Source organism: Haemaphysalis longicornis, unplaced genomic scaffold (genome assembly GCF_048455015.1).
Source record: "Haemaphysalis longicornis isolate Haplotype H1 unplaced genomic scaffold, Haemaphysalis longicornis Haplotype H1 scaffold_1, whole genome shotgun sequence".
Taxonomy (NCBI): Eukaryota; Metazoa; Arthropoda; class Arachnida; order Ixodida; family Ixodidae; genus Haemaphysalis; species Haemaphysalis longicornis.
In genome coordinates, this window is record NW_027526203.1 from 146,095,068 (window position 1) to 146,110,495 (window position 15,428).

Sequence of the window (15,428 nt, forward strand, 5' to 3'; positions counted from 1 at the left end):
TCTTTAATGGAGGGGTGACCACATGCAGTGACGGCGACAAGCGACGCCGAAAACGTAACTCAAAAGGTACAACAGCAGAGTGCACTGAATGACAGCGACAAGCGAAAAAAAAATTAATACACTGCCGCCAATGTCCTCTGTCGTCGTCGTCACTCGTCGCTACAGTTCACTGTATCGCCGCTGCCGCTCGCTTGTGGGCTGCTTCTGGCCAGCAAAAAACGAGCGAGGGTCCCAGCGGCCTGTTATAAACCGCATCATACCGCTTGCCGTCGCCGCCCACACTACAGCCACAAAATAAGCTTTGCTAGCCCACACTATCCGTTTTCTGCACACGTTCAGTTAAGATTTTCGCATCGCTCGTCGCCGCCGCTGCGTTTTCGCACCGTCAGCTCTCACGGTGCGCGACGGGGCAACGAAAAACTGCCCCGCGATGGTGCGCCCCAGTTTATCAAGGACAGATGATGCGCACTGGTGCGGTTTATCGAGGATGAAAAGGTGCACCGGTGTGCACCGGTGCGCACCGGTGCGGTTAATCGAGGATGCTATTACTCCTTGAAGCATGCACTGCCTTGGCCAGGCGCATGAGGCAACATACATAGCTACTCAACAAGCCAGTATTTATTTGCCATTTAACGCAGTCATGAAATTTCATAATGCTTTCGCGCGTGCTTGAAGACTTACTTGCGGTAATAGGCTTCGCCTCTAGGTTATTTATATCTGCTTGGACAAAACAAATCAATGCGAAGCGATTACATCATTCTTGCATCTCTATGTTGCAACTGCATCGCCTGCCCAGGCGTGTAGCATACGATAATAATACTGTATTGAGAGGGAGCAAGAACACAGTTTAAGGCAATCTAAATTTTTTTCAGCTAAATATTACAAGAAACCACAGAAAACCTCATCCAGTTTGGAGTATGTAATAATTTAAAAATATATCCGGGAACGCCCGCAGTATCTGGCGGCGTGAGCCGTATGCAGGACTCTTGTTTTGTTTTTCTTTCTAACCCTCAAATTCAGTTCTTAATTTAAGCACTGGAACACAGCATTTTATACAAAGTAAAATTTGTTAACAGCGGCACTTTTGGCAGCAATTTTTTAAACAAAAACTCAGTTTGCGTAGCCACAAAGTCGTTGCCGGTCATGCCACGCCGAACTTCCGACCGAACTACACACTATGGCGGCAGTCATGGAGGCTTAGAGCGCCTTCGCCGAATCACGTTGATGCTAGCGCCAGATTCCACTCTAGGTGAGTTAGTGAGAAACTCTATGATCGCAGCCACAGGAGCCACTGCTTGTGCAATCGGCGCATACGACAAAACTTGTCCACTCTACACTTCCGTTGCCTGCCACTCTGTGTGTCAATCTTGGTGCCGCACGGGACATGAGATGGTGGTTAAACAATGTGGATATGTCCTGCAGCCTTTTACTTTACCTACAAAAAGTCGAGCAGACAGTGCAATCGCATTGAGAACATTGACAGGGGCGCCCAGTTGCTTCGGTGCACCTGGATTAATGTGGTGCTGTCTGTTGCTTGTAACAACAAGCAATGCTAAATTTTTGCGGCCCACTATGTTGGCACCGCGACAGGAGTTTTAGTAGAATGTTCCATCAGTTTTCCGTTGTGATATGGTAACGCTTATCTGTTCAATGTTTTGTGAAGTGAGTTGCCTATTAGCCCATCTGCCAGAAAAGTGTGCCTAGAGCTTTTACGAGCGCCCAAACCACTACAGTCAAACTCTGCGACATTGAAATCCCACGAGTACGAAATTCCCACGGCAACAAAATGATTTCGGGTCCCGGGCAAACGTCCATAGACGCCCATGTATTTCAATCTCGCAACAACGAAAGTCTTTTAAAGGGACACTGAAGTGAATTTGTCAAGCTCCCGTTTTTGCTTGCACTGTGTAGACTGGCTCAAATTAGCACACTTTTCATCGTTTATCCGGTTGACAAATCGGTAATTATTTTACAAAGCGCTAAAGAAGAAAAACTACCATGCGCGGCTTGCGGCGGCCGCACCAACTAAAGCTGTGACGTTAGGAGGAGCGGGCACCGTGATTGGACGATGCCCAAGGTGAGCAACCAAACAAGTTTCGGTTTCGGTTTCGGTTCTGTAAAACACAACTGGTGGCGTTGTTGGATGGGCATTCTCAATGACTCAGTAATCATCGTACCGCGCTTCTGCCATGTTGTCAGCTGTAAAAATGCATAAAGATAAGCCTCCTAGGACGGCTTGGAATCGTAGCATTCACTAGCCGAAACCTACGCAGTGCATGAACGCCCTCCGCGTACCCGCAGACGCCCAAATGTCATGCGCTTTTCCCCCATAATTAGAGCGTGCCTCCCTCATGCCTGTATCGTAAAAAGCGTGTTCGCACCAGGCCAAGGGTCTGTTCATTCTGGCCTGTGCCCACTGCCTGCAAGCAGTCGGTGCTTATGGCAACAGCACGCCAACGAGAACTCGCTAGCGCGCCATGCATGTGCCAGCCTGCGCGCGTTTTGTGAACTAGTTCGTGTAGCCATGAACGTTGCGGCCCAAAAAAAGGTGAACTCAATATAGAAAACATCGGCGGAAAACAAAAAAGTTAACTTACAAAAAAAAAAAAGCACGTACCCGCGGGGATTTGAACTCCTGACTTGCAAAACATTTGCGGTGACATACCCAGCGCCCCAAACTACTGAGCCACGGAGCGGGACGCGAAAGCCTTGCTAATATAGGGTATATATTGTACAACCAGTTTACACTTTCATTTAGTTTTGGCATTTCAAGCAGCTTAGGTGACTATTTGTTGTACTGCGATCGTGCAGTAAGCGTCGCCCGAGTTTCCACAGTAGCTCACGTCTAGCAATTGCATTTCGTAGACGGAAAAGCGTTCGCAGATGCGTAGTCGTGCTGCTGACCGCTGTGCTTGTTCGCCCAGCGCAAAAAAGTGCTTCCCGCGCCCTAGTTTTACGCTGTACGGTAAAAATATCAGTTGATTTTATTTCCTTAGTACCTATATTGACTTCGCTTACTCTTCTCCCGCCTTCAAGAGGCCTTATATTTTCCTACTGGCGTACCAGTCAGCGAAGCGTCGCATGTGCGCTTGTGCAGCACTTGTGTGAAGCGACGTTGACTTGGAGCTAGATACAGTGTACAAACAAACCAAGTAAAGAAAGGCACATTCTTCCATTCACAAACGTGTCCTGGCTTCGTTTCAACTAAGCGAACGAATTGCGACCAAGCAATTTTTTTTTAACCTCCTTGATTGCGACGACCTGCCGGCGGCCGGCGGACGAAACGCTGGGCCGACTGACTCTGTCGGCCGGGGAGCCGTGCAGTAGCGCAGCCGTGGCGCAGCCAATTGCCAGCTCATCCCCTCCTGACGTCACACGAAAACGCCACAGAAAATGGGCGAGCGTAAAGAGAGGAGGACAGCATTTTCGAATTAGTTTTTCTACTAAATAAAATCGCGTAAACGCGCCTAGAGTGGTCGAAACATGGCCTGGGGACTCCGGACTACAATTTGCGCTAGTAATCCCGCAATGTTTACATATCACTTCAGTGTCCCTTTAAAAAGTGATCCCGCGTTAACGAAATTAGCTGCAAGTCCTCCGGTCGGCATTTTATCTACCAGTTTGAGGGGAACAGTGTCCAAGAAGGGCTCAAATGCATTTTTTTTAGACTCAGTGCATACACTTCTGCCATAGTCCACTCGCATGGCCACCGCCATTTGTTTAGGAAAAAGACTGCAGCAGGTGGCCGTGGAGGCAGCCTCGCAGCGACACCGCCAGAGCGTGACACACGGTGACTCGGAGAGGGCACGGCTTTGGCTTGGGCTATGCTAGCTGGCTACTGCCGAACAGTGTGCGTGCGTTCGTTGTGTATGCCTCTGCCAGCCCAAAAGTGGAAGTTTCTATCGCGACAAGATAAGACAGCCAGCATTGCCCAAGTCAGTGGCCCAAGTGGAGGAAGGCAGGATAGTGGTGACAAGTTTGAAACCGCCTGCAGCTTGCTCTGCCATTATGAAAAGAAAGGCTGTCACTCGTTAATGTTGCACGAGCGCAAAAAAAAAAAAAAAGTGACGGCTGTGGCCTTTAAGGACATCAACAAAGTGGGGCTCACTCGGTTTTGTGAACTGCATTAGAACAGTGAGGTGCTACTCTCTAGCAAAGTTCATCAACAGAAGAAGCTGGACTTCAGTTGCATGCTCCGACATGCTCGTTGCCTAGGACCAAGGAGAAAAACATGCAGCATAGGCGAACCCGCAGGATGTGGGGACGTGTTTTACACGTTTCGGTCATTCTTAGGCGCGCACGACGACGAGCAGTAAGCCACTTCTTGTAGTGTGAGAGCTGATCTTTGAAGTTACTGCAAGGTAAGGTTCACAAAGGAATATAACCGACTTTCAGAAATAAATATTCGGTTTGCGGGCGATTTTCCTGTCGTTTGTATTTCATTCTCGCGGCAACGGAATTCGCGCAGAAGCGAATTTTTCCCGAGTGGTTAAATCATTGCGGGGTTCGACTGTACTAACAAACACCTTGGTGCCAGTATGGAATGAACAACGTGCATAACATGATACAAATATCATTTTACCTAAGTATGCACTGTGTGGAAGCATAGCAGCACACCATTCCCTAAAGACAGTTTTACGCACACATCTTATTCAACTTGTCAAGACAATCGAGAAATGGCTTTGAACAAACACATCGTCGTGGCATGCACTCTGGGGCCGAAGCGGGAAATTAGAGCTGATTGATTGCCTCTTGTCTGTCGTAAGGGTAGCACTCACTTCTGGCGATTTACGGGGTGTGAACAAGTCACTTCACTCCGGTGTAAGCTGAGAAGGGTTTTAAAAAGATCGCGCCACACTCTACATATCCAGTGTGGAGTTAAATCGTCGCTAGTGATAATTCCAACATAGTAAGCACAGTTCACCCGCTGGTGCGTGCCGTCGCATTTCATCACAAAGCGAACGCAACCGCAACACACACAGCTTCGGCCGCCGGCCTGGGTGCAAAACTTCGTGAGGGAGCAAAACGCTTGTTCTATCAGACACAAACTACTGTCCACGGAAGAGCGGAACCGTGGAAGGCGCTACTTGCCACCATGGTGTAAGCAAGGAGATAACAGGCATGTGACTATGTGGAACCATAGCGTCCTGTATGGCCCAAGCCTGCAGTAACCATTGCAACCACCACTGGCGCCGTGGCTCGGCAGCTTGCAAATGTCGGCTCGGCTCAAATTATACCTGTACATTTATAATTGTTTTGACTTGTGAAAGTGTACGTGCAAAAAAAGATCTCGTGTGCCGCGCGACTCGTGGCACATCCGCTCAGTCACCATTTACGTCATCTCTGCTGGGCGACTGACAGCTTCATGTCTTGATTTACGCGTTGGTTTTTGAGGTGCTGCCCCAGAGACTGGCATATATTTGTTTTCTGGGGATTCAAGTCTATCTATTTAGACCAACTTTAGTTTAGTCTTCAGTGTCCCTTTAATACTAACAGCGCTGAGCGCTGCAGCTTTTTCTTTGCATGCTGAAACATGAATTGTCGGTCAAAAGGAGACATAAGACTTCAACACCCATGTAGGGCTATTTTGTGTTACAGCCCTTCATATTTATAAGTTCGTGCGTCTACAGCCAAGCATACTCTGGGAAGAAAAGTTTTTATTGCACGATGTTACGGCCTTTAGACTTCGCTGCTGTAAGGGAGTGCTTAGAAAGAAAAGAAAATCAGAGCCGTTGTATAGATCCATGTTAATTAAAACACATGAACAGGGAAGTAGGCAGCGGGCACCAATCAAACAGTGCTCAAGCAACCTTTCTGTGTGATTGTTCATGACTGAGTAATCTCTTGACGGTTGGCACACAGTGCCTAGTAGCCCGACGCTAGGTCCCCATTCACAGCAACACTCTAGAAAAATTGTCAAGTTTGTCGTCAAGCTGTGCTGGCGCTTGGTGATGCACACAGGCACCAGCAGAGGCCACGGCAAGAAGTGAATTTAAAAGGCCAGCTGTGGCAGATGATGTCATGTCGTGCAACATGGTCGCATCCAGGGCGCCGCGTTGTAAACGGTCTATAAGCAGTCTCTGGTGGCGAGAGTTATTTTCCAATTATATCATAGAAACCTTGCCTTAAATGAGGCCATTTCTTTCCCTCAGGCTAATAGGCAGTCTCTAGTGGTTAGAATGATAAACTGCAATCATTTATTTCTCGGTTATATAAAAAACAACCACCCTAGACATGCAATACCTTCATCACAGGCTAATGGGCAGTCTCTGGTGGTAAGGATTATGTATACTGCAATCATTACTTTCTCGATTTTATAGAAAGAAACCACCCTAAACATGCAATACCTTCATCACAGGCTAATAAGCTGTCTGTGGTGGTAAGAATTGAATATATTGCTCCATTACTTTCCAAATTTCATGATAGAAACTAGCCTTAAAACATGGCCAATCTTTCCCACAGGCTAATAAGCAGCCTCTGGTGGTAAGAGTTGTAGATACTGCACCATTTCGTTACTTACTCTACGATTTGAAACCAACCTTAAACATTTCCATGCGCTTCCCACAGGCTAATAATAATAAGCTGTCTGTGCCGGTAAGAAGTCACATATACTGTATCATTGCCTTGTCAATTTTATCAGGGAAACCTAGTCTTAAACGAGGACATCCGTCTCCCACAGGCTAATAGGCAGCCTCCGGGGGTAAGAATTGTACTACCGCATTACTTTTTAAATTTTATGCAGAAACTAGCGTTAAACATATCAATCTCTTTCCAACAGCCTAATAAGCAGTCTCTGGGGGTAAGAATCATATCTACTGAATCAGTACTTTCCATATTTTACGATAGAAACCTAGCACTAAAGGTACCCGTTTCCCACAGGCTAAGCAGCCTCAGGTGGTAAGGATCGTGCTGTCATTCCTTTTCCTTTTCCGTCATAGAAACTAGCCTTAAACATACCCGTTTCTCACAGGCTAAGCAGCCTCAGATGGTAAGAATTCTGCTATGCCATACTTTCCCAGTTCCACCATGGAATTAGCCTTGAACAAGCTAGCCTAAACATGCCCGTTTTCCCCAGCCTAAGCAGCCTCAGGCGGTAAGAATTGTACTGAGTCATTCCTTTTCCTATTCCACTGTAGAAACTAGCCTTAAGCAAGCTAGCCTTAAACGTGGCCATCTGATTCCCATAGGCTATGCAGCCTCAGCTGGTAAGAAATGTACTGCCCCATCACGTATCTAATTTCACCTCAGAAACTAGCGTTAAACATGGCCATTTGTTTCTCAAAGGCTAATAAGCAGCCTCCTGAGGTGGTAAGAATTACTCTGCACCATTATACTCTTCCCATTTAACCAGAGAAGCTAGCCCTAAAGTTGGCATCTGTTTCCCACAGACTAAGAAGCCTCACGTGGTAAGAATTACACTGCGCCGTGACCATAGAAACTAGCCTTAAACAAACTATACATGGCCATCTGTTTCTCGCAGCCTAAGCATCCTCAGTTGGTAAGCATTGCGCTGCACCATAACTAGTTCAATTTCACTGTAGAAACTAACCTTAAACACAACTGCCTGTTTCTCGCAGTTTAAAAAGAATTAGGCTGCGCCATTACTGTTTATTCCCGCAGCCCAAAAAGTTTTCGGTGGTAAGAATTATACTGTGCCATTACTTTTTTAAGTTTACTGTAGAGACTATTCTTACACAAGGCTGTTTCCTACAGACTAAGCAGTCTCTGATGGTAAGAACTATAGCTGTGCTGCAGTTCTTTTATCAGCCTTGTAGTAAAACGCAGCCTGCATTATTGCCATCTGTTAACTGTGCCATTTTTCTTCATCAACTGCTGCTCAGAAACAAGCATTAAAGATGGCCATCTGTTTCCCCCAAGCTAGGCAATTTGTGATGGTAAGAATAACTGTGCCACTCCCCTTCAAATTTAGCACAGAAGCTAGCCTTAGACATGGCCCTCTGTTTCATACAGCCTAAGAAGAAAACTGGGGTGGTAAGAATAACTGCGTCATTCTTCTTTGCTTTCGCTCACATATAGAAGGGAACCTTATACCTATGCTCCACTGATGCTCTCAATCTCTTTGAAACCGATGTTGTTTGGCTCAAAGGTGATTGTTAGGCTACGTGTCCGCCAAGCCACGAGTCATCATTGCAGAGGACATTGGAGGCTCTCAGATGCCGCTAAGACGCGAAACATTTGTGCCCTTGTCTCAGGGAATTCACGCGACTTCCACGTAATAAAGGCTGGAGATGAAATACAGCAGACTCCCGTAAAAACGAACTCGAAGGGACTGTAAAAATTTGTTCGTATTATCAAGAATTCGTCTTAGGTGGGGTTTTTTTTTTGCATTGTGGACGTTAAAAGAGAGCAAAAATGTTGTTCGTCTTAGCCATTGTGTTCATTTTAACCGTCTTAACGGGAGTCTACTGTACTTCATTAACATGACCAACTTTTTAACAAGAGTGGTGCTCAATTTATATTTTTTTGCAGTTAAAGGGATGCTAAAGGCTAATCTTGTGGACGCTGCGCTTTGATCTTTCGTCTTCCATTATTTTATTCGTTGATTTGTTTCGTTTTCATGCAACACTTTACTTAGAGGAGAGGTGAAAAATTTTAGTGAACTGTGCAATCACCTGATCATGTTCAGCCAACATGCCCAGATATCTAGTTTAGTTAAAAGCAAGTTTAATGACAGTTAGTGCAAATATGTACTCTTCCTGTAATTTCCGCAATGGATCTATCTCCAGTATCATTCCTTGTATACTAGCCACTCTCCTAAGCTTCCTCTTATGCTGTGAGAATGCGTGCGCAACTTTCTAACAGTGGGAAAGGCGTATGTGTGGGTGGTGGGTAGGTGGACGTTGCTGTCAGTGGCAATAGGTGGATCGGGCGTGAATGAGCCTCTGACGGCTGCTGTTGTCATCCAAACCCCCTGAATGGCTTTGTGAGAATTGTGGGTTGGCATCTCGGGCGAAGTGAAGTGGTTGTTGTTGTCAGCCAGTTCCTTTGACCGGGAATGCTGACGTGGCTGCCAAATGAGGATTGCTAAATTGGCTGTGCACTTGTGACGGCTGCTGTCATCACTGGCCAGTGCTGTTAGGCCTGTAACGTGTCAGCTGCAGGTATAAGTTGGCGATCATAGACCTCAAGGTGTAATGTTTGGGCTAACATGCTGCGAACCCCCGCTTGCAGCCGTGTGATGCGTCGCCGACAATGGGGACGTTAGGCTGGCACACACCCAGTGGGAATTTTTGAGCCTGGTTCTGGTCCCAGGGATCTGGGAGGCTGCTTTTTTTTTCACAAATTGAGCCAATTAGTGTGCGGGTGAAGTGCATGCAGAATGGGAGAAGAGAGAGACTCAAAGAAGCAGGATTAGGATTTTGTGCAGGTTTGCCTTAGTACGCATGGAATCTTTGGACAGAAGTAATGACTCCCTGTTTTGGCAAGTTTGAATTGTGTAAACTGGCAGCCCTCATGTAGTTTTTGATGAGCAGAGAGAGGTTAGCCATATGCACACCCACCGATTCCTCCACACGCACACACACACACGACAAACCATGGGGTGTACTCGTGTGCATAAAGGTTTTTCTTTTCATAGAAATGACAGCTAGGTAAAATGTATGCGCAGAGGGGTCCGAAACTCCAGGCAGGACATCATATTTAATAGCAAACAAGCTCGCATGCTTTCTGGCATAGTTGAGAGGTGTCAAGTGCCGTCATCGTTTAGTTCGTTTTTGCTGTTTTGAGCAACACAACATGACATACCGTATTTACACAATTGTAGGTCGATCCTTTTTTTCAAATTTGACAATCCAATGTCGGGGGGTCGACTTAGAATCGAAGTCGAACCGTCTACTGCTAGTAACGGCAAGAGAAACGAGAAATCGGGGGTGTTACGAGGTGGGGACAGCTTTGCACCCTCGTTCCCATGATTATGGTTTAAAGTGTGAACCACATGAGGCGTTTTCTGCTCGCGAAAATGCGCCGCGCTGACGCTGCCGCAAATACCACGTGCATGTTGCGAGCTACGGCGGCGGCGGCAACATGGCGGCGTCACCAGCCGCGAAGAGGTTCGCGTAGCTCCAGCGATCGCTTCTAACCGCTCCCTAAGATATCAGTGAAGGCACAAACGAAGACGTTTGTGCAGGGAGGGATCTGATAATGTGGTCGAAAACACTATAAAGGATTATCCGCGCCGCAAGGGAAAGCGCCAATCAAATATCCGCCACCGTGATAAGCCTAAACATCTCCGGCGGCGCCAGCCGGCAACTGCCACCATGAAGAGGGCGCCTCCCCATTGAGGCAAGTCGTCAGGCTCCTCCCGCTGCCGCGTGGTAGAACTTAAAAGCAGTAGAAGCTGCCGCGCGCGGAATCGTCGACGCGGACGTGAAAAAGTCGCCCGCGCAACGTCGACGCACACGAATCGCGTGCAAAAACGCGTCAAGAAGCGTTTTATTCGTCTCTAACAAACAAAATGAGTATTAGCGAATCCCTTGATTCAATGCGCCGCGCTAACGTAGCCCAAATCATATCACGTTGTTCAGTACACTTCCGAACGCAGTGGTGGGAGGTTAGTCGCGCAGAAGTAAATCGCGCGCGCCGCCGCCGCTTCCGTCAGCCGCCATGTTGTTTGTTTTGGTATCGCGCGGCAGTGGCCGCTGCCGGTTGCTTCGATGGTTGTCATCTCGGAGCGAATGTGTTCTTCCCGCTCAACCCACAGCGCAGGGTTATTCTGGGTGCTTATACAAAAGCTTTTCTTTTTTAACATCTACCGCGCATACCGCGAGCGCACGGCTCTTGTGAGAGCATGGATGATGGTAGAGCCGCCGTGTGGGTTGACGGAAGAGCTTCTCTTTGTGATACGATTTTCTAGGCGGCACTCGCTTATTTTTTTTTTTTTTAAAGATGTAATTTTTAGGGGTTGACCTACATTCGAGTCGACTTACAATCGTGTAAGTACGGTATTTGAAAGAACTAGTGCATTCAAAGCCAGCTTCTCATCATTGATGAGTGAGTAGATGGGTAGATGTGTCTTATTCGTAGGTGGTGCTATTGTCTCGGATATAAGCTGCCAGGTGCAGTTGTCTCGGTAAATGGTGCATGCGAGAATGATGAGGTTTAAAAGCAATGTAGCCTTTAGGGAGCATACCTACACTTGGGGAAGGAGCAAACGGTGCTGCAGCTCGGAGTTGTGCTGATGTGGGAGTCCACAGGTTAAATAGTGAGCCCTGTTTATAGCACACTAGTTCTTTTACCTGGAGCCTTCTGCGAACCAGTGGAAGCAGATAGAAAAAACAAGTGCCTTTACTGTAGGCAAACCTCATGGTTAGTGTTCATTGCACACTTGAGAATGAAGCTTGCCTCTTGTGGGTGGACGGAATGACACAGTGGCTCTTCATGGTGAGGGCCTGTGCACTGAAGGCGTGCGCGTGGTCGGTTGCAGGCCCCGACGCTGGAGCCGCAGAGCCTGCTGGGGCCCTCGCTGTCGGCAGCCATGCCCTCGCTCACCCCCGTGGCCCCGCGGCCCCCCCTGGGGGCGAGCAACAACGGGGCGGCGCCCCCCTACACGCTGCCCACAGCCAGCACCCACGTGGCAAGCCTTGCGGGGGCCCAGCCCTTCGCCCCGGCCATGGTCCCCTTCCCGGGCATCCTGGGGGCCCCCATGCCGGACCCGGCCCTGACGGTGGCCTACGCCGGGATGCCACACGGTAGGCCCTTGGGAGGAGCACTGTTGTTGAGCCTGAGGGGAATTTTGGGGATTGCAACGGGCGAGTTTTTTTAGGCACAGGCCCCAAACCAGTCATGTTGCTATTTAGACAGAAATATTGTGCATTAAGAAATAGTGTATGCATCTTAAAAAATTTTGACTTGATTTGAAATTAGTTTTACCATTTTCTTCGTGCATTTACTAACCTCTACCTTCTGTTTTCTTTTTGAGTGAAATTTTAATTACGTTACTCATTACCATTCCTATGGTATTCAGTCATTGTTTTATTTTTTTTAACATACTTATTAGAGTGACAGCATCCGGCAGCATGGTGCCAGCCCATGTTGACCTAGAGCAAAGTTGCGTATCACTCTGGGAATTTGACAGTCACTCGGTAGACGCCCTGTGCAGCCATTATGCCCTGCAGTAAATAGTGCACCAAAAGGGGCCACATTGTTTGTTGCTTTGGGAGGTGCTGGGCCCAGGAGAGTGTGTGAATGGTGGTGGTGGTGCCCAGGGCCCCTGGGTGGCAGCAACGGTGGCCGCCCCCCGGCCGTGGTGGCCAGCCACAGCAGCCTTCCCCAGCAGCCGTCGCGGCCCTCGGCCACGGCAACTGCGGCGCCTCTGAAGAAGAACCACCCGGCGGTGATGCCTGGCGGGGGGCCGCACCAGCCCCGGCAGCCGCCGCCGCCGCAGCAGCAGCAGCCGCCGCCGACCAATTCCACTGGTGGGTAGGCAGTTGTAGGCCAGAGGGGGCCTGCATGTATGCGTCTTGGCGCTCCCGGTGCTCCTCTCGTATGTTCCACTGCGCGCACAACTTGCCCCTCCTCTTTCCTGGCACTGCCACTGGTGCCATGTCCTCCTAAGTGTACTGTTGCGACCGGGCGGGGGCACCCGATCCGATCTCCGTGGCCTCCGACATACGAGTGGTAGCGTGTATGATGCGAGCGGCCAACCGCTGTTGCAGCCGTGAAGAAGTCCAGAAGCCGTAGGCTAACGTAACTGTTTACTTCATAGCGAGAGGTGAGCCGAAGCCAAAGAACAATGCCCCGACGGGCGAGGTTACAATACAGGACTCGAACAGAGCGACAACATCGATTCGCTGCTCTAACAGGAATGGTTTACAACGCTTGGGAGCTCTATTTATACCCGAAAGCGGTAACGGTCAAACGCCAACACGCTGGAACACGCACTACACTCTTTCCAGAGTTCGTAAGCTGTTCATAGCCTCGGGCACGTTGAGTCCGAGAGAGGGGAGAGAGGAGGACTCCGTTGCGATCACCGGGGCCTGCCTCTGTGTCCTTGAAGAGCGTGGAGACGAGCCGTGCAGGCAGCCGCCGAATGCGCAGAGAGCGAAGCGTCTGACGAGGCTTTGTCGCAACTTGTTGCCGACATGATTGCGCCTGTTTTCGAAGGAGCACGAGTGGCTTCGCCGCACAGCCGAGGAGTGATGCGGGGAAGTACTGCGGCGCTGGCCGATTCGTAACAGCTTCTCCGCCGGGGGTCCGAGATCCCGATGGATAAGGGTCTACAACCGTTGTCCGGAGGGATACTGTCGAAGTGAAGTGTTCGGCAGACGCTCGACTCCAGGCCTGGGCTGTACGACACAGTGCTGGAGCTTCACCGGGCGGGTCACTGGACGAGTAGTGGCTCCCCAAGAACGTCTCTGGCTTGGTCAGGCAAGCAACAGAACAACACAGGAAGACACAACCGCATCGCCGGCAAGTGCGAAGACAAATCCACACTGAAGCTCTACCAGGCTTTTAGTTGCGAAAAGTACGCGAAAAACTAACTACTCTAGTTATATTTTTGCCCAGCAGTACTTCAGACAAGTGACAAACCTGAAAGGTGACATTTCGCTTGATTGGAAATGCCCCACACAAAAAAATTGCAATCGTAAAGGGCGAAACCTGTTCCAGGAAAAACAATGAAATTGAGAAAGTCAGGCGTCTACAAGCCACTTCTCGCGCTGAGAGCTGCGATTCGAGCTCTCGTCAATGCCCCGAGCTTTTCCCCTTCTGTAACGTACTTTAGGTGCACCCGTTCTCTGAACGCTGCTGCGACCGCGTGAGAGGACACCGGCCGTTCGCTTCGACAACAGTCGAGCGCGCGGAGGAGCGAGAAGGATTTTCCATCGTTCAAACGAGAGGCGCGCACTCCTTTTTGGAGGCGGCGTTCCCTTGGCGCGAAGCGAGCTCACTGCTTTGCCTCTCGGCGTGCCCGCACTGAAACATGCGCCACAAGCACGCGCGGAAGCTTTCCCTCTATCCTTCTTGCTCGCCTTTTCGTGAACGCGTTCGGCAAGCAAACGCCGGAACGCGTTTGCGTTCTCTGCTCTAGGCTGGTCGGTTCCCGACTTCGGCTCAGCCACAGTCGACACCGCAACCTCAACTAGCTCCGCCGATGTTGGCCTATCATCGGGAGCATCAGCTTGGAGTGAAAAGGGCACGACGTGCTCATTAGACACCTGGTAGCTCCGAACAGTAACTACCTCGTCGTCCCTAGCGCTTTCGGCGACAGCCTCAACACGCGAACACCGAAGGGTGTTTTCGTTCTGTTTTGCGGCTGTCAAGGCTACACTAGATCCAAGCTGCCCTGTCTCAAAAGACGGCTCAGCCGCCCCAGACACCTGAATCTCTACGAGCTCGGCTGACCGTTGCTCGAGGTCAGCTACCTGAGCTGGTGGCAGGACGGAATCGGCTTGCTCAGTGGCGAGATCGTCACGACTCCCAACTGAACCGTGCAAACCGTTAGCTGCCTCGACTGCAGGCTTTGCCACCACATCGCTCGTTTCTGCACTACCGTACGAAAGAACCTCTGTTTCAGCGGACTCGTGCGGTCTCTCGGTAACCTCATCGGTTACGCATTCCTCCTGAGCTGGTGGCAGGACGGAATCGGCTTGCTCAGTGGCGAGATCGTCATTTCTCCCAACTGAACCGTGCAAACCGTTTTCTGCCTCGACTGCAGGCTTTCCCACCATGTCGCTCGTTTCCGCACTACCGTCCGAAGGAACAACTTCCGTTTCAGCGGACTCGTGCGGTCTCTCGGTAACCTCATCGGTTACGCATTCCCGCGAAACCTCGCTATCTCGCGAAATGTTCATGTTCAGACCGGTAGCCATTTCCATGGCCTCCCGCAAATTTGAACCGTCCGAACACTCCGCCGAGATCTCCAAAACAAACGCCGACACATTATCGCACTCAGTGGACAAGCACTGCCCTCTGCCGCCTCTGCCGACAGTCTGAGCTAATGCGCCGTCGTTATCTCTCTCAGCAACCTTGACGCGCTGCGGGGCAGCAACGGTCGCTTCCGACTCGCGCTCCCGAGCGTCTGCTACTTTCTTTTCGTTACCGTGGCCAGTTTCTCTATCCACGACAACGAGGTCTTTTTCGAGCAACAATTCTAACTCGGGCTTCACTTCTTGTTCGAGTTGAATTTCATGCTCTAGGTACTTGTTCTCCCATTGGAGTCTCTCTCGCTCGAGCCTCTTTCTTTCCTTTCGGATTCGCTCGATATCGAGGTCGTACCATCGCATCTTTTCCTCGTGCTTGAGCTTGCGTTCCTGATCTTGTCTCTGCCACTCGAGCTCCTGCACTCGCTTTCTTTCCTCGCGTTCCTCCTCTGCAGCCAGACGTTTAGCCTCTGCCTCGGCGGCCTGACGTTTCGCGGTCTTTCTACCATTGATCAGCTCAATGCATTCCGACAGCTCCTCATCGTCAGC

The 15,428-nt window shown here is 49.7% G+C and overlaps 1 protein-coding gene across 24 annotated transcripts in view; it reads left to right on the forward strand.

Annotated features, from left to right (window-relative positions):
* The window catches only part of LOC144137655 (bromodomain-containing protein 3-like), a 90,445-nt gene that overhangs the window by 61,362 nt on the left and 13,655 nt on the right, over positions 1-15,428 (forward strand). For all 24 annotated transcript variants that reach the window (XM_077669664.1, XM_077669683.1, XM_077669636.1 and 21 more), the window contains 2 exons: positions 11,444-11,708; positions 12,225-12,434. In XM_077669664.1, coding sequence (XP_077525790.1) covers positions 11,444-11,708; positions 12,225-12,434 — 475 coding nt within the window. The remainder of the gene's footprint in view (positions 1-11,443; positions 11,709-12,224; positions 12,435-15,428) is intronic.